The 24,103-nt window shown below is 43.4% G+C and overlaps 2 protein-coding genes across 2 annotated transcripts; both read right to left on the reverse strand.

Annotated features, from left to right (window-relative positions):
* Nucleotides 1-4: 4 nt before the first annotated feature.
* On the reverse strand, nucleotides 5-6,943 carry stt3a (STT3 oligosaccharyltransferase complex catalytic subunit A). The gene is made up of 18 exons (XM_086307794.1): nucleotides 6,858-6,943; nucleotides 6,026-6,146; nucleotides 5,871-5,931; nucleotides 5,660-5,781; nucleotides 5,398-5,543; nucleotides 4,851-4,941; nucleotides 4,576-4,682; nucleotides 4,326-4,490; nucleotides 3,988-4,168; nucleotides 3,748-3,903; nucleotides 3,568-3,659; nucleotides 3,173-3,328; nucleotides 1,903-2,091; nucleotides 1,655-1,771; nucleotides 1,476-1,578; nucleotides 1,094-1,282; nucleotides 818-933; nucleotides 5-369 (listed from the first exon to the last, which is right to left on the reverse strand). The coding sequence occupies exons 2-18, from the start codon at nucleotides 6,111-6,113 to the stop codon at nucleotides 331-333; spliced, it is 2,118 nt and encodes a 705-aa protein (XP_086163920.1). The 5' UTR covers nucleotides 6,114-6,146; nucleotides 6,858-6,943; the 3' UTR covers nucleotides 5-330.
* Nucleotides 6,944-7,497: 554 nt separating this feature from the next.
* ei24 (EI24 autophagy associated transmembrane protein) lies at nucleotides 7,498-21,831 on the reverse strand. Its single transcript, XM_086307796.1, has 11 exons — nucleotides 21,679-21,831; nucleotides 20,456-20,592; nucleotides 18,917-19,062; nucleotides 18,647-18,707; nucleotides 18,437-18,503; nucleotides 18,227-18,351; nucleotides 15,963-16,082; nucleotides 15,752-15,863; nucleotides 15,232-15,343; nucleotides 9,002-9,076; nucleotides 7,498-8,918 (listed from the first exon to the last, which is right to left on the reverse strand). The coding sequence occupies exons 2-11, from the start codon at nucleotides 20,495-20,497 to the stop codon at nucleotides 8,756-8,758; spliced, it is 1,023 nt and encodes a 340-aa protein (XP_086163922.1). The 5' UTR covers nucleotides 20,498-20,592; nucleotides 21,679-21,831; the 3' UTR covers nucleotides 7,498-8,755.
* Nucleotides 21,832-24,103: the final 2,272 nt, after the last annotated feature.

Below are 24,103 nucleotides of genomic sequence, written 5' to 3' on the forward strand. Positions count from 1 at the left end.
TCAGTTGTATTCCGATTTAATCCCACTTTAATTGACCACATTGTAAAAATTCAACCGCTCACAAATGACCACCTCTTGGCAAAATACACTTCCTAGATCAAACTGGACGTTTTGACATCATCTCCCTCTGATCCCAGATGAGAGGTTTCATTATAAACAAAATTTAAAAAATGAAAATCATCTATAAAGAAAAAGGAGACATGTGTGATGCCATTTTCTTCCCCCAAACAAAAGGCATATAAAAAAGGTACTCTTTTCCCGCTCGACTGCTGACCACAGAGGAAGGCGTTCAGTGCGCTTAAAGGCCGTTTTCACTGCTGTCTGTGCGCCTTATGTCCTTGAAAGACCCCGATTGTCCAGATCTTTCACCTAAAGAACAGGAGAACACTTAGCTTAGAAAGTTCTGTTCTGAAACTGATTTTAGATGTTTACACAGTTTAACTTTAAACTGTGGAAAGGTCACTTTATTAAAAAGACAAAAAACAAAAAAAGCCCGTCCTCAAACAAACTAATCTTTGAGTGATTTAAAAGGTAAAATCACAAGAATTTGCATTAATCAGTAAACTTAAGCTTTTATAGTTTAGTCATATAACATTTCATTAAATTAAAAACAATGTTTACTATAATGTAAGATAAGCATGTGAGAAGCTTGATTCAGTTTTAAGCAATAATTCCCCTCATATTCTAATAATCAGAAAAACAAAGTGATAAAAACTGAAATGAGTAAACCTACAATGGAAACAATCTGGAACCAAACACTCAACATGAAAATACAGAACTATAACAACTGTTATAGAGACAAAGTTAGCTTGTTTACCTTGTATATCCTAACCAGCCAGTGCTCTGTTGTGTAAGCCTCCTCCAGTACATCCAGTTCAAAGTCTTTGTTCCCAATCTCGGCATTCCTCACTCTGTCATAACCAGGTGGGCGCTCTGCAAAAGAGGGAACCAGAATTAATCAGAAAAACCACTGGCTGTGTATTTGTTTTGTTTTTTTAATTTCTGAATCACATTCCTCCAGTTGGAATTTAGGAGGCTCATATAAAGTGATAAATAGATCAGACTAGGGGTAGAAGGTACTAGAAGCACTCACTGGCCTCTGTGTAGACCTGGCCAAAGCGGTAGTAACACATCTTGTACATGAGGCAGTTAAGCAGGACTGGCGAGCCCTCGCGGTCCACCCTGAACTCTCCGGTGGGAGTGTAGTAGTCGTGCTCCTTGATATGCTTGCCGGTGTCTGTACTTCCTCCAATACGGACCATCCACAGAAACTTGTTGATGTCTGTCATGCAAACACATACACCAATTAGAAAGGTGCTCATAACCGTCCAAACAGCAATGTCTTACTTCATGTGCTGAATGTTTAATGAGTTGACAAAAAAATGGAACTCCTAAAATTCAATTTCACTTATTTAGAAGCTTAAAAACACAACACCTTACATGCTGCACTAGTTATAAAGTATTAGGCGGCGTACCATCTGAAGAGTAGCCCGTCAGCCCTCCAAAGATGACCAGAACATAACTGACGTCGAGCTCTCTCATAATCTCGTAGGCCCTTTCCTCTGTCGATGCCATGGCCTGCAAAAGAAACGGCAGCATGGTCAGCACAGCAGCATTTCATAGACAATTTCACCTTAAAGGTCACCCAGCTCACCTGTCCAACTCTGGAGATGTGAGTATTGTTCCATGTGTTGTTGTCCACTAGAATGGTTCGATTAGCCATGGCAGTTATCTGATATCCGTAATCCCACCATGACATGACTTTGGCATCCTGGATAGGAAAAATAACACTCAGACACGCAGATGGGAAATCTGATCAAACGGCTGTGACTGCTGATCACTCATGACAACGATCTATAGTTTAATGATCAACCTTTTCTTCCTCACGTGGGATTAACTGACCTCAGGTGTGTTGTGGCGGAGCCAGTAGTAGGCCTCTCTGAAGTCATCAAAGATGATGCGGCTGCCGTCACCTCCACGGGCTGACAGGACAATCGATGGAGAGGAGTAGGCTTCGCTGGTCACCCAGGTAGAGTGGAACGTGTACGTGATGAGGAAGAAAGCCATTACCAGAATCATCCCACTGGCAACCTGGTAGGTTTACACAGACATGTCAACATGCTTTTATATTCATTATTACTACACTTTATTTGGGATCAGGTAGTTTAAAACCAGGAACTGGGCCACTTAACGGGTAATGGAATAAATTGAGGGAGTGTGAAATAAAGAATGGGAGGAGATTTCTCTGATCTTTGAGTTTTGTCTCAAAGGTGAAAACAGCCAAATACTCAAGTGAGAAAGTGTAGAGAGAACCTTCTAAAGTCTCATTTGTGTGTTTAATTCCCTCTAGTGAGTAACGTTGTTGTTGCACTTATAATTTTTGTGGGAGTGTCTGCATTGCTCTGCAGGCACAAGTAAAATGGAGTGCTTATGTTGACTTGGAGCAAACAAATTTTGAACAACATTTACTGACACTGAGACGCACGAAGGAGGAAACACTGAGTCTATACATTTTGTCAACAGCACATCAAGACTGCCAGGATACTAACATTAGCACAAACTAGATGCAATTGCAGCAAATTCCATTTTGTTTTATAGAGGTCTCATCTTTGTGCTGTCAACACACTGAGGTCACACTGCATATTACCATCAAGCAGATCTATCATAGCTGTTGAGATCTGTGTAAATGCATAGTTATATTTCTTGGCAGGTGCAGGTCAGACTGGTGTAGCTTTGCACCCATCGCTACACTGAAAAATCATCTAAATCATGAGGAAGAATCTCAACTAAACACATTTATTTGGTCAAGGTTGTCAACCTTCAACAATGCAGTGTACCTACCCCACAATTGTTTGTAAACCTAACAGTAATTATACAACAATTCACCTTTAAGTGTAGTATCTGTTTCAAGTTGCATGAAATATCAAATACAAGAAGAGAAGAAAAGGTTTGTGTTCTCTTGGACAAGATTTTAAACATGAAAATCAAGACTATAAAACACTGAGCTGAGAGCTTGACAATGATGGATTATTTAAAATAATCAGTAGTTCTTTTTTTTTGTACAGGTTCAACCTGTCCGAATGCACAGATTTCATGTCACAACACGACCATGGCATAACAAAAGTCACTGTCACCACCTTACACAGCAAGCTTATCCTGTCAGCCAACTCACCTCATTTTTGATTGGGTAGGTGGAATCCTGCTGCTTCTTGCTCTTTTTGTCTGGCCGGCTGACGTCCAAATTCTTCATGTAAGTGGTTAGAACCTGGGACACGCCGATGCCTGACAGGATGCACATGACCGGAGCGAGTACCAGCATCAGACGCACCTGAGGAGGAAACAAGCAGTGCAGTTAAAAAAACAAAAACAACCAACATATGACACAGACGGGGCGCATACAACATCCTAGACACCATTTCTTGTTTGCTTCGGTTACATTTAATGGTGTAAAAGTGATGCTATCAGGTTGCTTTTAAAATCCCAGAAGCAAACAACTGTCTCAGATGGCATGTGTAACACACACACACGTTTACAGAAAATAAAAGAAGGGCATTTAGGCAGCAGTACCATGACAGCTGAGAAGTACATGCTGGTGACGCCGTACATGATGATGAAGATCCTGGCATCCGACAGGTTGTTAAAACAGTAGTACAGACCGACTGTAAGAAGAGAAAGGTAAACTGGAATGAAATATAGAGTGATTACAGAATATTAAGCCAGTGCTACGCTGTGCTTTTGCTGCCTTGCCTGGGAACATGAAGACTAGGAGCTGCAGATCAAAGTAGTATGAGGACCAGGTGGTAGGCTGGTGCTCGGACACAGAGGCGATGATGGGAATATTGTTCTTGGCATAGGAAGGGTCCAGCAAGGAGTAGAAACGCCCGGTCCACGGAGAGATTTTACCTGACAGAAACGTGCTTATCATGTCACGTCAAAAGCTTTTAGAAAGGTTTTCCCATTCATTACTGTTATTGTTAATCCTCTTACCTGTCAGCATGAGAACAGCACCTACAGACAACAGGATAAAGCCCACCAGAGAGATGACGCTCTTGAACAGCACCTCAAATTGCTGAGCATTGAGTTTGCTGCGCAGGTAGTCCACAAAAGCATGGATCTGGCACAGACCAAACACGCCAAAGGCTGCCATGTGCTCCGATGACTGCACCGGCTGGTAAATGAAAAAAGGGAGACAAGGAACTGAACAGTGTGATACAAAGCAAAGTGAAACTTCTCATCATGAGAATATCACTACTTTTTAATCTTTAACAAAAAACCGTCCTGGAAGGAGGGTGTGTCAGGTGATGAAATGAGATTGTTCTTTTTACCTGGAAACCAACAAAAGAGATTTGCATGGAGAGGATGGTGCCCAGGCAGTAGACTGTGCAGTAAGCCACATATATGCGGTGTGAGAATCGGCCTGTGAGCATCAGAACCAGGACGTGGAGGGGAATAAGGTTGATGAGGAACACGTAGCCACCCCAGGAGGAAACCTAAATGCACACAGAGACCATTTCATGACCAAAGTCACCTCGTAATGCACTCAGTACAACATGCAGATCAGCTGCATCTCCTCACCATGTAGAAGTAAGCCAGCGCACACATGGACGACCAATACACTGAGCCTGTTTTCACAGCCTTGATCCACATGTAGTAGGTCAACAGCATGCAGAAGATGGCAATACCTGAGCAGGGAGGATCATTTTCTTATTATACTGTTTTGCACTTTCGGTGTATATCCTCTAATGCTACAGCTTTACTTTCATTATTGACTGAATATATAACATAGTTTACCAGGGAAAAAGCACTTTCTGACTGATGAATAAAATGAGCAGCCACTGAGTTTCTGTTACCTTCATTATCGTAGGAGCCAGCAACAGAACGAGAGATGTAACCAGGCACCACTGCAATCATGGCAGCTGCCAGGAGCCCAGCACCTGCATCCTGAAGAGACAAAAACACACTTAGTTAAAACTAGTGTAGGTTAACACCACAGTCCTGCAATAAAGAGTCTTTACCATGTTCAGTTTTGTTCTAACAGTCTTAAGCCACTTTCACACACTTTCATTTAAGCTCTGTGGGAGCTTAAGTCTGAGAGGGAGAATGGACCCCCTAATGGTCCTCTACCTAATCACATGAGCCAAGGTGTGAAAATGGGTGTGGGTCACAATCAGCCAAGGTTTTGGGTGAGCTCATTGGGAAACCTGGCCCCACCCTATCATGCGATTTCCTGAGGTCAGATGGCCCAGGATGTGAGTAGGTGTTAAGGCGTCTGGGAAGGATCTCAAAACTGGATTATAGATGGCAGACAGTTGGTGTCGTAAACCACCGCCTCTGTTTTCCTGCAACATGATTCTTAATGAACAATGTGTCTGTGTTATAGGGTGATTTTCTTTTTACCTTCAGCTCCTTGGTTAAGTGGTACGTGACTATGGCGGTGAATGAGGAGAACAGGGGAGCCAGGAAGACGCAGACATTACGGATGTCAATTGTGATGTGGAAAAAATGTAGGACATGGTACAGGACAGCAGACGTGATCATCAGTCCTGGAGAAAGAAAACAGAAGCACACCATCATAATTTGACGTGAGCCTTCAAAAACTCACGTAACACACAAACTGCTCCACACGACAGGAGAATCTTACGACAATTTATGGTCTTACCCGGATAAATGGTGCCACCAATGATCCTCCCCAGAGGATACCAAGCCCTGTCATCAAACCAGTTGTGAAACTTATAAAATCCTTCTTCTGCCAAGAAGCGGGTGGTACGGTAGTTGAAGTACCTGGTTGTGACATTAAGGTGAAGGTGAGACAGGACTCTTCAGGAGGAAAAACTATTAATGTAATGAATGATGATGCAGACAGTACTTACGGGTCAAACTCATGGATGACACTTTCAAACCTCAACACGGAGAAGAGCCTGGTGGAGAATGCTGAGGAGGGAAAAGAAAGATTACATGGATCATTGTGATGTGTGTGTTGTATAGTGTTGTCCATGCTATCATATTCAGCGAGCAGAGGACTCACAGAGGACAGCGGCCATAGACAGGATCAGTAGCTTCAGCAGCGTGTCCTGTTTCTCATAGGACAAACGCAGGAAGCCCAGCTTGGTCATCTTGGTGAGGTTAGGGAAAGCTACCCGTACTACCTAATGGGAGAAAGACAATGGTTCTAAGCACAATAGAAAAGGCACTACAAATGCACTTTTAGACATATGTTTATGCATGTATAAAAATCCCGCGGAATATGTTTCCAAGTCAGGTTCTAAGAAACAGAATCAGCAATCCAGATGTCAGGAGTTAACTTCCACGTCCAGCCCAACCACATAAGGCCACGCACTAACGTGTGGCGTCACAAAGCAGGAAGTAGACACTCTGGAAACCGTTTGCATGGATTTGTGCCCGTCTATTTCACATGTGCATTAAAAAGGTTTTACGAAAAGTGTCGAACCACTAAGCTCCAACGAGCCCTCATGCTTTCAAGACAGCACCACTATCAGAACGAGCCTCAAGTGCTGACAGCTAACCCACATCACCGAAAGCGCAAATGAACGGCAGCTAATACGGTTAAACCAGATCTCAACAACTGCACATATAAAGTGCATTCAGGCATAGTTGTAGTTTGTGCAGCGTCTTATTGCTAGTTAGCGTCAGGCCGGCTTGCATCCACTTCAAAGTGTGTTAGTTGCTAGGCTAACCTGCTAGCCTCTTTTTAATGAAAACCACAGTCACGCGCCAACTCCCTGGCTTATTTTTTAAAAAGAAGTATCTGCATCTCCTTCATATATAGCAACAGAAAATAAAAACTGGTAGTCCTGGAAAAGCTAACGCTTTTTAATATGTAATCTTCAGACACTTACCCGCTCCGCTCCTGCTACTCACTTTTCACACACAACCCTCACCAAGAGCTAATCCCGCCCCGACTAGAACATACTGCGTGCTTATTGGTTATGTGTCATTCAACGTTTTATTTTCTCGTATCTTATTGGTTCTTTGGATGTCAATCAGATTTTGTTCCTTACCCCGCCGCTGTAGTGTAGTGACGTGTCCTTACCGAGAAAAGAACACAGCCCCCTGTTGGTTGAAAATACTTTCACCTCATTTCGTTGGTGTAGATTCATTCTCATTATTTTTCACGTTGTTTCCTCTTACAAATCAACGTGTTACTTTTGAGTAAAGTTTTTCTTTCTCTCTCTATTAAAATAAAACTGCCCAAAAATAATTAATCCTCCCACTGTATCTTTTGGTGATCAGTTAATCACAGGTCTTTTTTAGCTCAATCAAGTACAAAAGTCCATCTGCATCTGTGTTAAGCCAGTTTTCAAAACATCTCTGATACCTTTCTGTTAGATGCCTGAAACATTTTTTTTTTTATCAACCATGAACAATTTGGAGTGCAACCCAAGGACCTAATCTGATTTTCAGTGATATAAATCCTTTATCTATCCTTATCTTTGCAATGCTGAGTTTGAAATGTCGTAGAGAAACAAAAAACACAGAAACACAAGAGCTCAAATATTGAATACTGACCAATTTTATTCAAATTAGAAGTATTACTTTTACAAAACCTCACTCACAAATATCAGTCTGCACAAACACTATGCTCTTCTTACAATAATTGCACACTGTTTAAAATCATGGCCCCGCTCCACATCCACGAGCTCTGATGAGACAAAGGTTGGGGTGGGGTCACTGTGTGGCGCTGGGCTTCTGACTGAACATTCAGGAGGTATTAACATTATGTACAGCACAAATAACCAAACAGCCAATGATATTTGGGGATCAGTTATATTTGCATCAAGCTCTCTTTAAGGTGCAAGGGGCACTACAGCAAGCGAGTCGAGGCTGATCACCCGTCTGTTGTAAAGCTACGAGCTACATGACTCCTTTGTGACAGAGCTTAGCGTTGAAGTGGTCAAAGTAAAGTTAAAGATGCAGCGGTTTGGCAGTGTCGTCTCATCTATCAATACACTAAAAGCTCTAATGAAGCTTGCCCTTTGCCGGTGTAGCCGTGTGTATTGTGACGTTAGACAGCAGAATCCAGACTTTTTATTTTTGGGATGGGACGCAGAGGAACAGTTATGTCAATGCACACAAGTGAATTTCTGGTTGATTTCCGTTACAAAAAGGTCACTCTGCCTTTTAATAGCAGCTCCTGAAACGATGCTTGTACTCTACTGAAAACAAAGCTGTGGGGATTTCAAACTAAAAAGCCTCCCTTTATAACTGTACAAGGTTGCAGACGGGACTGTGAGGAGAGCAGAATTTAATAGAGAAACACGTCCGTGTGCAAGAAAGTGTTGGATCTGTGAGGGAGGAATGTGACTTTTAAGAAAACACACCTGTGCTTTGCTTCTGAACACAAAAAAGCCCCTTCAAAGAGAAAAATATCCTTCTTTAGTCACGTTTGCTTAAAGAAATTAAAACTTTGTGATGTCTTGTGCTGTAATTTATTAAAAGGAGAGTCACTCAAATGGCACATTATGCAAAGAAAGAAAGAAAAGTAAAAAGAAGTCTGGATCTTAGTATTTAAAGTGTTTTGAGTGTGAGGCACAGGTCAGTCGATTTTTGTGTCACACAGAAAAGGTGGATAAAAATGAGTAACTGAGGCGGCACAGATTACACAAAAACATGTAAACCCTTTGTCCTGAACCACATGAACCAGCTGAACTCATCTTCATTAAGGGCGATCCTTCTAGAAAAAGAAAAAAAAAATTTTTTTCAGTGAAACCGCTTGTTGGTGACTATCCTATCTCCTTCACTGGGTGGGCAGCAGCCTCTGGCGGGTCGGGGAGGTGTGAGGTGTTGACAGCCTCTCTGTGGAGGCAGATGACGTCAGTGATGACTGCAGGTGGACAGTCTTGTGGAAAAGCTTGTTGCTGATCAGCACGACCAGGGAGAAGAGACGCAGTTGGAAGTGGCTGGAAGAGTGAAATCGACATCAGTCACTTGTGAAATAGATCCTTTTATTTATTGTTCTTACAGTGTGTTGTTGGACACTCACTACAGCTTTGTTGGTGTCTTTGCCTCATTAGCACTGATGATGAACAGAGGGAAAAGGATGGAGAACAAGCAACCGCTGCATAGGAAACAAAGATAGCATTTAAAAACCATTAAAAACAGAGCAGAAGGTCCAAATTCCAGATTCCTCTCTATTAGAAAGTTCTGACATGTTTGTGACCATTCACTATATTTATTTATAACTAATTACTCCTTTGTAATATATTGTAATTATAAATAGTGGAGTTCCTCTCCTTCTCAAAGTGAAGGGGATGAGCAGACTGTTTCCTGATGAAGCTCAGGAAGCTTTAATGAGTGCAGCAGGATGGTGGAGATCTACCAGTCTGTGGTAGCGAGTTACATCTGTTTTGCTGTTATATGCTGGGGAGAAGGGTCAGCAACAGACCCAGAGATGCTGGAACCATCACTGACCAGAATCTGGAGGCGTTTGAGTCAGTGAGGTTTAGGAGGTCGCTGAACAAACTGCTCTCCATCATGGACAGCCCATCTCTATTGCGCACTTCTGAGGCAGCACAGCTCCATCTCCCTCAGAATAATTCAACAGCGTTGCCATAAAGAACACTTCAGGAAATCATTCCTATCATTATCTATAAAACTGTACAGTAACTCCTCCTTGTTACGTGTGAACACACCTGCCAGGCATCAGTGTGGACTCTGATGTTTGCTATTTGTCACTGCCATACTCTGATGGAGATGAGACAGCATAAAGGGTGGAGGTAGAAAACTTGTCCCGGTGGTGCTCAAGAAATAACCCAAAGCTGAACGTCCTTAAAACATAAGAACTCATAATGAACTTCAGGAGACACAGACAGGTCCACCTCTCATTATAAACGCAGAACAGGCGGAATCTGTCTCCACCTTCAGTTTTCTGGGCACGCCACATCTCCGCTGATCTGATCTGGACCCACAACACCAACGCGCTGGTAAAGAAGGCCCAACAGCAGCTGCACTTCCTCCTGTCCTGAGGAAGAATAACCTGGACCAGAAGCTGCTGCTGGCCTTCACCGCTCCTCAGTGGAGAGCGTGCTCTCCTACTGCCTGGGTGTTTGGTACACAGGGGACAATAATGAGAACAGGACGGCTGTACTGAGGGTAATTAACACTGCCCTAAAAATCACTGGCTGCCCTCAGCCACCCCTGGAGGCCATCACCAGATCCTCCTGTCTCAGGAAAACCAGGGCCATCCCACGTGACCCCTTGCACCCCGCCCAACAACTGTTTGACTCGCTGGTCGGCACCTCAGGTCAATCAGGTCCCACACCTCCACTCTCATAAACAGCTTCTTCCCCTGAGCCATTCGGACTGTTAACAAACACTATCCCCCCACCCTCTTCACCAGTCGGAGCCATGGTCTTAGTAACCCTCATCACTCAGGCCACTCACATACGGACTCTCTACTCAGACCAAGTCCTTTGCACCTACTTCTGAGCACTTTGTTCTCCAATATGTGCCTTTCATTAGTTTTGAATATATTTCTGTAGTTTGTGTGTGTGTGTGTGTGTGTGTGTGTGTGTGTATATATATATATATATAAAAACAACACCCAGCACGCCCCTGCGGGCGGTTTATCCTTCAAGCTCGGGTCCTCTACCAGAGGCCTGGGAGCTTGAGGGTCCTGCGCAGTATCTTAGCTGTTCCCAGGACTGCGCTCTTCTGGACAGAGATCTCCGATGTTGTTCCCGGGATCTGCTGGAGCCACTCGCCTAGCTTGGGAGTCACCGCACCTAGTGCTCCGATTACCACGGGGACCACCGTTACCTTCACCCTCCACATCCTCTCGAGCTCTTCTCTGAGCCCTTGGTATTTCTCCAGCTTCTCGTGTTCCTTCTTCCTGATATTGCTGTCATTCGGAACCGCTACATCGATCACTACGGCCGTCTTCTTCTGTTTGTCTACCACCACTATGTCCGGTTGGTTAGCCACCACCATTTTGTCCGTCTGTATCTGGAAGTCCCACAGGATCTTAGCTCGGTCATTCTCCACCACCCTTGGGGGCATCTCCCATTTTGACCTCGGGACTTCCAGGTTATACTCCGCACAGATGTTCCTGTACACTATGCCGGCCACTTGGTTATGGCGTTCCATGTATGCCTTGCCTGCTAGCATCTTGCACCCTGCTGTTATGTGCTGGATTGTCTCTGGGGCATCTTTACACAGCCTGCACCTGGGGTCTTGCCTGGTGTGATAGACCCCAGCCTCTATGGATCTTGTGCTCAGAGCTTGTTCTTGTGCTGCCATGATTAGTGCTTCTGTGCTGTCTTTCAGTCCAGCTTTGTCCAGCCACTGGTAGGATTTCTGGATATCAGCCACCTCCTCTATCTGCCGGTGGTACATACCGTGCAGGGGCCTGTCCTTCCATGATGGTTCCTCGTCTCCCTCCTCTTTCTTGGGTTTCTGCTGCCTGAGGTATTCACTGAGCACTCGGTCAGTTGGGGCCATCTTCCCAATGTATTCTTGGATGTTCCTTGTCTCATCCTGGACTGTGGTGCTGACACTCACCAGTCCCCGGCCCCCTTCCTTCCGCTTAGCGTACAGCCTCAGGGTGCTGGATTTGGGGTGAAACCCTCCATGCATGGTAAGGAGCTTTCTTGTCTTTATGTCAGTGGCTTCTATCTCCTCCTTTGGCCAGCCTATTACCCCAGCAGGGTACCTGATCACGGGCAGGGCGTACGTGTTGATGGCCCGGATCTTGTTCTTACCATTCAGCTGACTCCTCAGGACTTGCCTGACCCTCTGCAGGTACTTGGTGGTTGCAGCTTTTCTAGCGGCCTCTTCATGGTTCCCATTCGCCTGTGGGATCCCCAAGTACTTGTAACTGTCCTCTATGTCTGCAATGTTGCCTTCTGGTAGTTCAATCCCCTCAGTTCTGACTACCTTCCCTCTCTTTGTTACCATCCGACTACACTTCTCCAGTCCGAACGACATTCCAATGTCATTGCTGTATAGCCTGGTAGTGTGGATCAGTGAATTGATGTCTCGTTCACTCTTGGCATACAGCTTGATGTCATCCATGTACAGGAGGTGGCTGACAACTGCTCCGTTCCGGAGTCTGTATCCGTAGCCAGTCTTGTTAATGATCTCACTGAGGGGGTTCAGGCCTATGCAGAACAGCAGTGGGGACAGAGCATCTCCTTGGTAGATCCCGCACTTGATGGTGACTTGTGCTATGGGCTTGGAGTTGGCCTCTAGTGTTGTACGCCACATCCCCATTGAGTTCCTGATGAAGGCTCTTAGGGTCCCATTGATCTTGTACAATTCTAGGCATTCCAGTATCCAGCTGTGGGGCATTGAGTCATAGGCCTTCTTGTAATCAATCCAGGCAGTGCACAGGTTGGTCAGTCTGGTCTTGCAGTCTCGGCTGATTGTTCTGTCTACCAGTTGCTGGTGTTTTGCGCCTCTGGTATTCTTGCCAATTCCTTTCTGTGTCCCGCTCATGTATTGACCCATGTGCCTGTTCATCTTAGCCGATATGATGCCTGACAGGAGCTTCCATGTAGTACTGAGGCAGGTTATTGGTCGGTAGTTGGAGGGGACCGGTCCCTTCTTGGGGTCCTTGGGGATCAGGACCGTCCGGCCTTCAGTTAGCCATTCCGGGTGTCTCTCGTTAACTAGCAGCTGGTTCATTTGTGCTGCCAGACGCTCGTGGAGTGCAGTCAGCTTCTTCAGCCAGTAGGCGTGAACCATGTCGGGCCCTGGTGCTGTCCAACTCTTCATACTGGAGACCCTTTCTTGGATATCTGCCACTGTGATGGTTACTGGACCCTGTTCAGGGAGGTCGCTGTGGTCTGCCCTCAGATCCTCTAGCCACTGAGCATTGCCGTTATGGGTTGCATCCTTCTCCCATATGCTCTTCCAGTATTGCTCCGTCTCCAGCCTTGGTGGTGCTGTTCTCTTATTGTTCCCTTGCCACTGAGAGTACACCTTTGCTGGTTCTGTGGAGAACAGCTGGTTTATTCTCCTGCCTTCTATCTCTCTGGTGTACCTCCTCAAGCGGCTGGCCAAGGCTGTGAGTCTTTGCTTGGCAGTTTCCAAGGCCTCAGGTATGGACAGCTTGCTGTATTTCTTAGGCACCTTATTTGTCGCACCTTTCTGCAACTCCGTTAGTTGGCTAACCTCCCTAGCAGCTGGATAGCGTAGTGGTTAGACTACACGCCTTTGGAACAGAGGATCGCAAGTTCGATTCCTGCCTGGGGCGTCTGTATCCAGTAAGGGTCCTAAGGCTAGACCCCCTATGCTAAGCAAGCCTACCGCAGACATGAGCGAGACAGATAAATATGAAGGCATGCCGGCTCGGACGTCGCCCGGATCAACAAGGTCCGCGTCAGGTGTTGAGGAACCAGGGCACCCTGACGAAAAGTGGGCTACTGGAACAAGAAGGCATCGGTGGGCAAGAGACGAAAACAGGGCATTGTTGGAATGCTACTACGCAAGTAACCCTGGCGGAAGGGGCTACATGAATAGGATGAGGGACCTATGGATATATATATATATATATATATACACACACACACACACATACAGTGGGGCAAAAAAGTATTTAGTCAGCCACCGATTGTGCAAGTTCCCCCACTTAAAATGATGACAGAGGTCAGTAATTTGCACCAGAGGTACACTTCAACTGTGAGAGACAGAATGTGAAAAAAAAAAATCCATGAATCCACATGGTAGGATTTGTAAAGAATTTATTGGTAAATCAGGGTGGAAAATAAGTATTTGGTCAATAACAAAAATACAACTCAATACTTTGTAACATAACCTTTGTTGGCAATAACAGAGGTCAAACGTTTACTATAGGTCTTTACCAGGTTTGCACACACAGTAGCTGGTATTTTGGCCCATTCCTCCATGCAGATCTTCTCGAGAGCAGTGATGTTTTGGGGCTGTCGCCGAGCAACACGGACTTTCAACTCCCGCCACAGATTTTCTATGGGGTTGAGGTCTGGAGACTGGCTAGGCCACTCCAGGACTTTCAAATGCTTCTTACGGAGCCACTCCTTTGTTGTGTTTTGGATCATTGTCATGTTGGAAGACCCAGCCTCGTTTCATCTTCAAAGTTCTCACTGATGGAAGGAGGTTTTGGCTCAAAATCTCACGATACATGGCCCCATTCATTCTGTCCTTAACACGGATCAGTCGTCCTGTCCCCTTGGCAGAAAAACAGCCCCATAGCATGATGTTTCCACCCCCATGCTTCACAGTAGGTATGGTGTTCTTGGGATGCAACTCAGTATTCTTCTTCCTCCAAACACGACGAGTTGAGTTTATACCAAAAAGTTCTACTTTGGTTTCATCTGACCACATGACATTCTCCCAATCCTCTGCTGTATCATCCATGTGCTCTCTGGCAAACTTCAGACGGGCCTGGACATGCACTGGCTTCAGCAGCGGAACACGTCTGGCACTGCGGGATTTGATTCCCTGCCGTTGTAGTGTGTTACTGATGGTGACCTTTGTTACTTTGGTCCCAGCTCTCTGCAGGTCATTCACCAGGTCCCCCCGTGTGGTTCTGGGATCTTTGCTCACCGTTCTCATGATCATTTTGACCCCACGGGATGAGATCTTGCGTGGAGCCCCAGATCGAGGGAGATTATCAGTGGTCTTGTATGTCTTCCATTTTCTGATGATTGCTCCCACAGTTGATTTTTTCACACCAAGCTGCTTGCCTATTGTAGATTCACTCTTCCCAGTCTGGTGCAGGTCTACAATACTTTTCCTGGTGTCCTTCGAAAGCTCTTTGGTCTTGGCCATGGCGGAGTTTGGAGTCTGACTGTTTGAGGCTGTGGACAGGTGTCTTTTATACAGATGATGAGTTCAAACAGGTGCCATTCATACAGGTAACGAGTGGGGGACAGAAAAGCTTCTTACAGAAGACGTTACAGGTCTGTGAGAGCCAGAGATTTTCCTTGTTTGAGGTGACCAAATACTTATTTTCCACCCTGATTTACGAATAAATTCTTTACAAATCCTACCATGTGGATTCATGGATTTTTTTTTTTCACATTCTGTCTCTCACAGTTGAAGTGTACCTCTGGTGCAAATTACTGACCTCTGTCATCATTTTAAGTGGGGGAACTTGCACAGTCGGTGGCTGACTAAATACTTTTTTGCCCCACTGTATATATAAAGTGTAATAAAAAAAACATGACTGGAAAATGGACCACAAACAAAATAATACTTGTAATAATGATCACAAAAAAATCACGCAGTGTTAACCTGATGATGTATGATGAGGGCATGGCAGTCAGCAGAGCCATGGGTAAGCCGAAGCCAAAGTAATATGGCCAGTTCCTCTCAATGTTGGACAGCCGCTGGTGCATCTCGATGCCTTAGACAAACACAAAAAAACACATCGTTTAGAGCATAGGTGTCAAACTCTGGCCCGCGGGCCAAATTTGGCCCACAGCCTAATTACATTTGGCCCGCGAAGCCATACCAAATTACTATTAGAGCTGGCCTACTGGTATTATACAGCTAATATATATATTGTTTAGTATTAAGCTTTGCTTGTTCCATATTCAGTTTTTCAGCAAAACTTGTTTGAGTACATAAGAAAAGATTCATTCTTACATCTGGAGGAAGATTTTTTTTTTCAATAAATATTAATGTTAGCCTGCGACTTTGTTCCATTTTGAATTTTGGCCCACTGTGTATTTGAGTTTGACACCCCTGGTTTAGAGGTTCCCATTGAATTCAGATGAGTCTGTGTCTGTATAGAAGCTGACAGAGGACTCACCATGGTTGAACCAGCGATACTCAAAGCAGTACAGGGAGTAGAGCAGAGACATGTGGAGGAGGCTAACCATCTGTCCAATAGCATCGATGGGGAAGAGACTAACGATCATACCCTGGAGGACCACAAAAATACACACAGCGACACTCGTTGGAATAAAGTGAGAAACACAGGCAGCTATGCAGATTTATTTTAAAGAAAGGATAAAATGTACCTGAATGAGGAAGAGCGCCTGGAGGAGGAGGTTAAAAAGCATGTCTGCGATGATCTTACTGACGCTGGGGAATGGCTGAGCTTTACAGCCAGACACTTCAAATGCAAGGTCAGCTATGTCCTATAACACAGAGCAACGTAATGATATCAGTGTCACTGCAGCCAAACAGGACGTATAACTGCTTTTAACTCTGTAATGGACATCTGACCCTGCTGGGGAAATGTTTTCCAGTTCTTATTTTCGAATATCATCCTCTCAAAATAACCACAACAACAAATGTTTGTCAGAAGTTCATCGACAGGTCTGAGGTTTTGTGCTTTGGCATTATCGTGCTGAAAACAGCCCGGTCTTGTTTGACAAAGATGCCCTTTTTTAAGATCTTAATAGAATGCTCATTTCACATTGATTTTCAGCCTTGTATATTGTGCACAAAGACTTGAATTAATAGAGGGAATATTTGAATAATATTATGTGCCATATTATTTTACATCCCATAGTGCTTCTGCTTTCTCCTGTCTCTTCATGTATCACCCTTTCTGCAGCTCTGTGATTGAGCACAGTTGGTTTCCACTTGCTCATCAGAGTCAGGAGTATGAGACCGATGAGAGTCGCCGGCAGCACCAGTGGGCCATTTCTCTGACAGTGTGTGGCACTGTGCTTGTTCCATCAGCCAGAAGAAGGGTGTGTGATTAGCCCTTTCTTGTGGAGGCAGGGTGATTAATCTGTTTTAACCATTAAAAAATACTTTACAATATTTTCGGTTTTCTGTTGTTAGTGTGGTAGTCACAAATTGATTCATATTCAGTTAGATCAAAGACATGATGCACACATGCCACTAGGTTCTGCTGAATCGGTGAGTGCTCTGGAGACCTCTTTCCTTCCCCTGGCTCATCTGCTCCTACGTGTGGAAATCACACCTGATGATGAGCTGGTAGTCTCCTCTGGTGGTCAGCAGTGTGGTGTGTTGGATGTGCTACTTCTGGTGTTGGGTTGATTAAAGTTATTTTTTTAAGCTGTGGGACCCTAGCATAAACCAATCACGACTTTCTTTACTGTGAGAAACATTATTCTGTAACCGTATGGTTGAGTTATTAAAAATCACGACCCCATTCTAACTTACCAGGATGCTCTGTTACACTTACTTATCTCTTGCTAAAGAACATAGTTATGAGGTGCACACAGCATTGCATAACTTCAGGGGTTTTTTATTACAACATTTTTTAGTTTGTAATAGTTGCTTTTATAATTTGCAAATAATCATATTTAGCTTTTATTTCCATTTTACACAATATCCAAATTTGTATTAAAAATAGTTGTACAGGAAGGACACCAAAAATTTAACCTTAGACTGTTTCTGTATAATTAAACGTCACATATGGCCTCATCCATGAATAGAAGCAACATCTGTGTCTACAGCTTCTTTATTAATAAAGCGCTGCAATACCATCTAACAGCTGACTTTATTAAACACCAATGTTCCCTCTAATGTTTCATGTGTCTGAGCGAACACACAAACTCCCTGAGCGGACACTTGGACCACTGTGAGCAACAGCAGACGTGTGCACTTTTTCCGTCAGTTGTTCCGTCTGTCCTGCTCACATCTCCAATGGTTGTACACGTTGTCATTAACGTGGCTTCACTCCACATCAGCCACTTTGCTAAAACACCGGCGTCGGCACATAAGGACGCTGTCATAGCCTGTCAACCACGTTGATTAGCTGCGTATATACGAATGTGAATCGCATTATTGGCTGGATTATGGGATAAGGTGGCATCGTTGTAATCCCATACGGGAGCAGCCAGTCACTCACTGACTAACACTGCAAAACAGAATTGTTAAAGTTTTAATTTTAATTTCAATTCAGGTTAGATTTTTTTTTGTGTGCAACGCAGATTTTCTGTGCGCAGAGACGTGCCAGCAGTGCGCAATTGTGCACACGCGCAGTTTAGAGGGAACATTATTAAACACCCCTTCTTCTCTGTATCCTCTGTCTTTCTTTACATTTTGGGGCTATTTCTGATGAGAGAGCAGTCTGAACTATTGCAAAGGAAGAGTCAGCAGCCCTTGAGGCAGCGCTGGCTTTATAAATCTCAGCAGCTGACACTGATTCAGTATAGTCTACTGCGCTGTGAGCTAAAGTGGAATGCTACTACAGAAAATCGTACACCAGAAGTAATAACAGTCTCCGATGCCTGAAGGGGACAAAAAAAGTTACCATCTCGTGTGCATGGCGTGGAAGTCTGATTTTAAAGAAGGGCCTGACCTGGAACCAGATGGCATTGACGATCTTGCTGAGGACAAACAAGGGGAGGACCCAGAGAGCACTGAAGACGGACGTCAGGATGAACTCTAACCAGGACCACACACTGCCATGGAGGGAGGGGTCACCTGGAGTAAAAACAGCTTTGTTAATTATCTGCTTCCCGTAACACACCGGAAAACTTGGTCCAGATTGAGCAGCAGCCATACATACCAATGATTTTTGCCGTGAGAGCCTGCAGGAGTGGAATAAACACCCGGTAAAAGAGAAACAGACTGAGCTGAGAAGAGAAAGAGAAATACCTTTGTTATTCTTTAACTTGTGCTTCCCTGCATAGCGTGGTTGTTTAACTTTGGTATTCAGCTTTGATACTTTAGTGGATAATGATGTTTCACATTTGAGGCAGTAACAGTTTAAGCTTACCCAGAACACTCCTCCATTCCAGGCACAGCATTGAAAAATCCTGCTGGCTACTTTGGGATCACTAGAAGAAAAATGAACAACACTAATGTTTCACTTTCGCATGACTTGATTTCATTGCTTCTAAACAAACTCCTGAGAACTGTCAGCGTGCTGCAGTTTGCAGGGTGGATATGATGATGGCCCCAACTAGATAACATATTGTAATTCACACATTATTATATTTACTAGTGAAGAAAACAAAATGCGACCAAAATGTGTTCGGGTGCTTACTTGTCCGGTTTGCGCTCCTCACTCTGTGCCCGTCTCTGTGCCAGGGCCCCGCTGGCCCTTCTCCTCCGCTGCTCTTCCCTTTTCTGCTGGATACGAGCATCCAGCTTGGAGATTGTTCCAATCCCCAATATGGAGTCCTTGATCCCCTGTAGAGCATAAATACAAAAAGAGACAGTCGGAGCATTTCTACAAGTCTTAAATCTTCTCTGTAATGAATGATCCCCGTGAGGTCAGTAAAGAACATTTGACATTATTTCAAAGACAAATATTATTTCTGGAGGCTCTTGAAGTAACCCGGACACGTTCAGGCTGCACAGGTTCAAAGTATGGCTTAATAACACCGTCACTGGAGCCCAGCTGTAGTTACAGTAGTGCCAACTGTGCTTTGCATGGTCATGGCCACACATCTTAATCTTTGAAGTCAAACACTGTCAGTCTCATGGCCATGCAGTCTGGTTTTACCAACATTTGTAAAAGAATGAGTCATTCTAAAGACCTTACTGAATAATGCCTAAACATTGCCAATGATCTGCTGAATCAGTAACTGCAGAGCAACATCCACCTCTGGCATTAACATCAGCTCAAACTGTGTGATGCAAGCTTCATTGCATGCATTTCCATGGGTGAGCTGATGATGTCCTGATTTGACCAATGCCTGGGGTTTTAGGTTTTGTGAAGCCAGCTAATCCACAGAAAACCTGGCTATGATGAACTTGCTTCACAGTAAAGCTCTTTAGAGAAACATATGCAAACATTATTGTGTCTTTGGAGGTTTTGTCTGGTTGAGTTTCTCTTCTTCTTACACTTCAGTCACAGATTCAATTTCTGATGAGTATTTCTATGCACTCAGTGAGTGCTGAAACTGGAAACAACCTCGTGTTTGCACAGATGCATGGACACAGCAGAGGTTTCAACACAGTTTCTGCTGCATGGAGGCACCTCTCTCTGCTCGTTATGTCCCTACTGTGGATCCACATTGTGAATTAGCGTGACATTTGTTGAGTAGAGAAGCTGTTCATTTTGGCTCTGCACTGGACCGTTACTGAAGCATTAATGATGTTAAACAGTGTAACTTAAGAGGCAAAAAAGCTCTTTAAACTTAGAGCAAAGTTTCCAAACTTGTGAAATTGTTTTTATTGAATATGACTTGTGTTTCTGTACAAGCAGTTTTTCTGTCCCAGTGACCACTGAAATGATCGCTCGACTTTTATTTAGAAAGAGACTTAAAAATGAGAGTCTGGGCTTATTCCAAGATGTCGGCTGCCAAGTTTCAAAACTGGCTACTCGCAGAACTTTAACATCCAAAACTCTGACACCAAATGGATGGAACATACTATCTACATTAAGATTGCTAAATCATGTGTATGTCACAGAAATCAGTCAGAATTACGATCTTCAGCTCGCTCTTTCTACTGTTTCAACCAGCAGGGCTGAATGGGTCCATTGTTTTGAATGTTTCTGTTTCAGTTTGCATACACTACATACTTGCACATTATGTCATAAATTATTTATGAGTGCAGTGTCTTTGTGTTTGCTAACCGTCGCAACATCGCGGAGGAAAGCCCTGACGCTGTCTGTCATCTCTGCACCAGCTGCAGATCCATCAACTGCAGAAGGAGGGGGGGCTGGTGACCTGGTGGTCCGCTCTCATGGCAGGGAGGGGCTCACCCAGTAACCTGCAACAAACCAAAACCCAAGGAAACAAAGTGAGGGGCTGAATGGAAAACCTTCAACCTTTGAAATGCAGATGCTAACAGCTCTTGCTACTTGCTTTGCTAAGACACACAACTGCTTGAAGACCTATTTTCTTGTGATTTTTGTTAACTCAACTGTCACATAATATTTAATGTTTTTACCTCTTCAATGAATCAGCTACCTGTATAACAAGCTTATCATTTGGCTTTTACAAACAGTAGCCTTTCTAAACCTGGTAGTTTTCCATGCACATCCATAAAAATAAACCTCCATTAGTTTGTGTTTTACATACATCAGAAAAAGCCTTCTAATACTAAGAAAGTTCAACAATACAATGTTTGGCAAATTCTCTCAGAGTTTTGATATTTGGTCACCGTTTTTAGTGTTTCACAAGCTGATGATGATGTAAGTCTTTATTTTAAAAACCATTATCAGCAACATTTGACATATAGATATCTATATCTATATAGATATAGATATATATCTTTCTAAAAATACTTGTCCGCACACTAAACACGTGCTCTTACAGAATACCTAACGAGTTTCATATAGATCACAACTTAATAACTTCTGAACAAAATCTATCAGCATCTAATGCCTTGCTAAGAGAAGCAAAGCTTATGTGCGTTTCATAAACGCTGCTATCGTCTTATTTGTTGCATGGTGACATTATACACCAGCGATGTCCTCTCCTTTGTCTTAAGATGCAAACGTTTGTCCACCTATTGTCTCTGTGCGATACTGTTTTATTCAACGCTAGCAAGCTGACTCAGTGGGTTAGCGCAAAAAAGATGATAACACACACTCAGGCTAACTGGCTCATTGTGGTCTGCTTAAAAATCCTCTAAAACTGGCATAATCTCATATATAGAGTTCAGCATGTTGACTATGGCCCTGTAATCGATGACTTTCGCTTCTTTAGTGTTCAACTAGCTTGTCTGTTTGTGATGCTAGCTAAATTATCGCTCAACAACTAATTTAACTGTAGACTTTTTCTTCCTGCTAACGTCCATACAAATGATTAACAGACAGATAGAGCACACATTTAACAAAGGTCTGGTGCTTACCTCATGCGACAGCCACGGTGTTACAATAGCTTGGGAAATTCTTTCTTTCTCTTCCTTAATGTAAACACAACAAACAGCATACAGCCACTGCCAGCAGCTAGGGCCGTGGAAAACAAATTGCGCAAGCTCCAACCTCGAAGGAGCATGGGAAGCGTAGTCCTCAATACTGGAAGGCGAAGACAGAAAGTGGAGTAAAAGCTCATTAAAATGCTAAGGGGTGTGTCCACTTTATGACGCATGTGTCGAGCATTCATTACGTATTTATAATAAGTTATTAAGACGACAGCGATATTTTATTTTCTATATCTCTGATGTTATATGATTGTGAGAGAAGCTAGATAGCTTTGTTAGCTTTGTTATAAGGTTGCAGAATTAAGTTTTGCTGTGTTGCTATCGGCTCACGATGGAATAAAAGGAAATAAATTTAGAACATATCCACATGCAACTGCAGCAGGTAGTGAATAAAGCAACGATTAGCATGACAAGATAAATGGAATTTTTAAATCTCACACGCAAAGTACGTGGTGTTAGAAAAATGCAGCACAGCTGGGCCTCGGGCTGTATAACAATGAAAGTTAGCATATTCAAATTCACGTGTGTGTTTGAAGTGAGGACGCCTTGGAGAGACCTCATGCAGAGAAAATGTGTGAAAGCCTGGGAACTGACTGAGGAGCAGATAAAGAAAGGTTGAGGTTAGGGGTGGAGGTAAAAGACTAAAAGCTGCAGCACATATGAGCTTGTAATTGAAATGGAGAAGCTGCAGTGGGGCAGAGAAAGAGCAAGCTGCGTTTGAAACGCTGACCTAAAGCTCCTTAAATACCTGCAAAGTGTCTTTTTTTGAAGCACTGACAACTTCAAGGACGAATATAAAGCTAAAGAAGAGGCCTACAGTCAAATATTTAAAAATACTACAACAACAAACATAACTAATGCAAAATGTGTTATGATCAATCTTAAATTCGATTTGATTATTTTAATAAAGTGCCCAAGAACTTTATATAAATTTGGAATGTAAATATGGGAGTTTTATTATAATAACTTGATAAGGAGCCATTTCTATCACAGAGACATAAACAGCATATTGCTTAAAACTGAAAATGCAGTGTTGTCTAGCTGCTCCACCTTTGTAATGATGGTGGGTCCGTGTATAACATATGAACTGTAGCCAGACATCATCTTCTTTTATAAATTAATCCACTGCATACTTTCCTAAAGAAGGGAAAGAAAGAAAGCAATGAAGCAGCATTCCTTAGTTTTTAGAGAATTCCACCAGCTCTTGTGGCCATGCAGATAATTCCAGGTCATGACAATTATTTAGGAACCTTCCTAAATAAAACTCATTAAGAGTTTGAGAAATTTTATGAGTGAGTGTGTTTTCACAGTGGAAGAGAAAGAGCACACCAAAAAGAAAAGGAGGGCAGGTTTACACACGTGACTCTAACAGCTTCTACAGCTGCATATTGAAAATCGACACGACCACTAACCACCACAAAGTTACGTGTGCAGGGCTATTCCGACTATGAAACCAATAGAAACAATTAGCTGTAGCTAGTGGCTCTAACAGCTAACCCTGGTTTGTCTTCCTTTGCTGAGGAGCACAAATAATCATCTTTTCTGTCTTGAAACCAGAGCAGTAGCAACTAAAGTTGAAAAAACGCATCAGGAAAGTATTTACAGGGGTCATAAGATAAGGGATCGAAGAGCCATTTCCCACTTACAAGAGTTGCTGCTTGCTGGCCACTAGCTAAGTCATATATGAGTGTTGTGGTGGTACAGAGCTTGTGGGAACCTGGGTGGATCGTGAGTGGCTGGGAGAGGTTAAGAAATGTACAGGCCTGTGTAGAGTCTATTGGACTACTAATGGCACTTAAAGGTAGGGATAGTAGAGGCAAACAAAGCAAAATACCCCATTTCAACATGTGTCAAGTGAAGAACATGAACTGGGCACCACTGTGGGGTTGTTATGGTCCCCAGCACATGTAGAAATAAGGAGCAACTCCATAGAATGAGTTATGAATGACGAATGAAGGGCAGCAATATGCAATTAGCTCCACACATCTAGACAAGTTTCAAAAGAAGATAAAATAATGAACACTTTGGAGATATGATATAACTTGCCGCATTTCTCGTTATTTTTATATTTTAGATTACTAGACACTATTTTTAAGATGGAAGAAACTTTTTCAGGATTAAATGTTTTCATTTTGTTTGTTGTTTTTTCTGGTAAAGCTCTAAAAAAAGAAGAAAAGAAAAAGGAAGCTGTGTAGTAGTTCTTACAAGCCAAACAATACCGAAGACAAACCCTGCTGCTAATGAGGTGAGTTAGATTTCCATGGCTCCGCGCAGAGGCACTCCCACGAGGCGGTGCACTGTTCAGACCAGCATCATGCGTTCATCTGCACACAGATGCTGCTGTGAACTTAAC

This window comes from Aulonocara sp. 'chitande type north' Nkhata Bay, linkage group LG10 (assembly GCF_057382095.1).
Source record: "Aulonocara sp. 'chitande type north' Nkhata Bay isolate Kocher_YH1m ecotype deep benthic linkage group LG10, A_spYH_male_GT1.1, whole genome shotgun sequence".
Taxonomy (NCBI): Eukaryota; Metazoa; Chordata; class Actinopteri; order Cichliformes; family Cichlidae; genus Aulonocara; species Aulonocara sp. 'chitande type north' Nkhata Bay.

Bases quoted from the DNA above. Each gene is read 5' to 3' on its own strand.
- ei24 (XM_086307796.1), bottom strand. From the start codon at position 20,497: ATGACAGACAGCGTCAGGGCTTTCCTCCGCGATGTTGCGACG. The intron at 18,504-18,646 runs GTAAGCTTAAAC...TTCTCTTCTCAG, and splicing joins GGAATGGAGGAGTGTTCTGG to CTCAGTCTGTTTCTCTTTTA. The intron at 15,864-15,962 runs GTACATTTTATC...GTGGTCCTCCAG, and splicing joins AGGCGCTCTTCCTCATTCAG to GGTATGATCGTTAGTCTCTT.
- stt3a (XM_086307794.1), bottom strand. From the start codon at position 6,113: ATGACCAAGCTGGGCTTCCTGCGTTTGTCCTATGAGAAACAGGACACG. The intron at 5,782-5,870 runs GTAAGTACTGTC...TGTCACAACCAG, and splicing joins GTCATCCATGAGTTTGACCC to GTACTTCAACTACCGTACCA. The intron at 370-817 runs GTAAACAAGCTA...CCTGTTCTTTAG, and splicing joins GGCTGGTTAGGATATACAAG to GTGAAAGATCTGGACAATCG.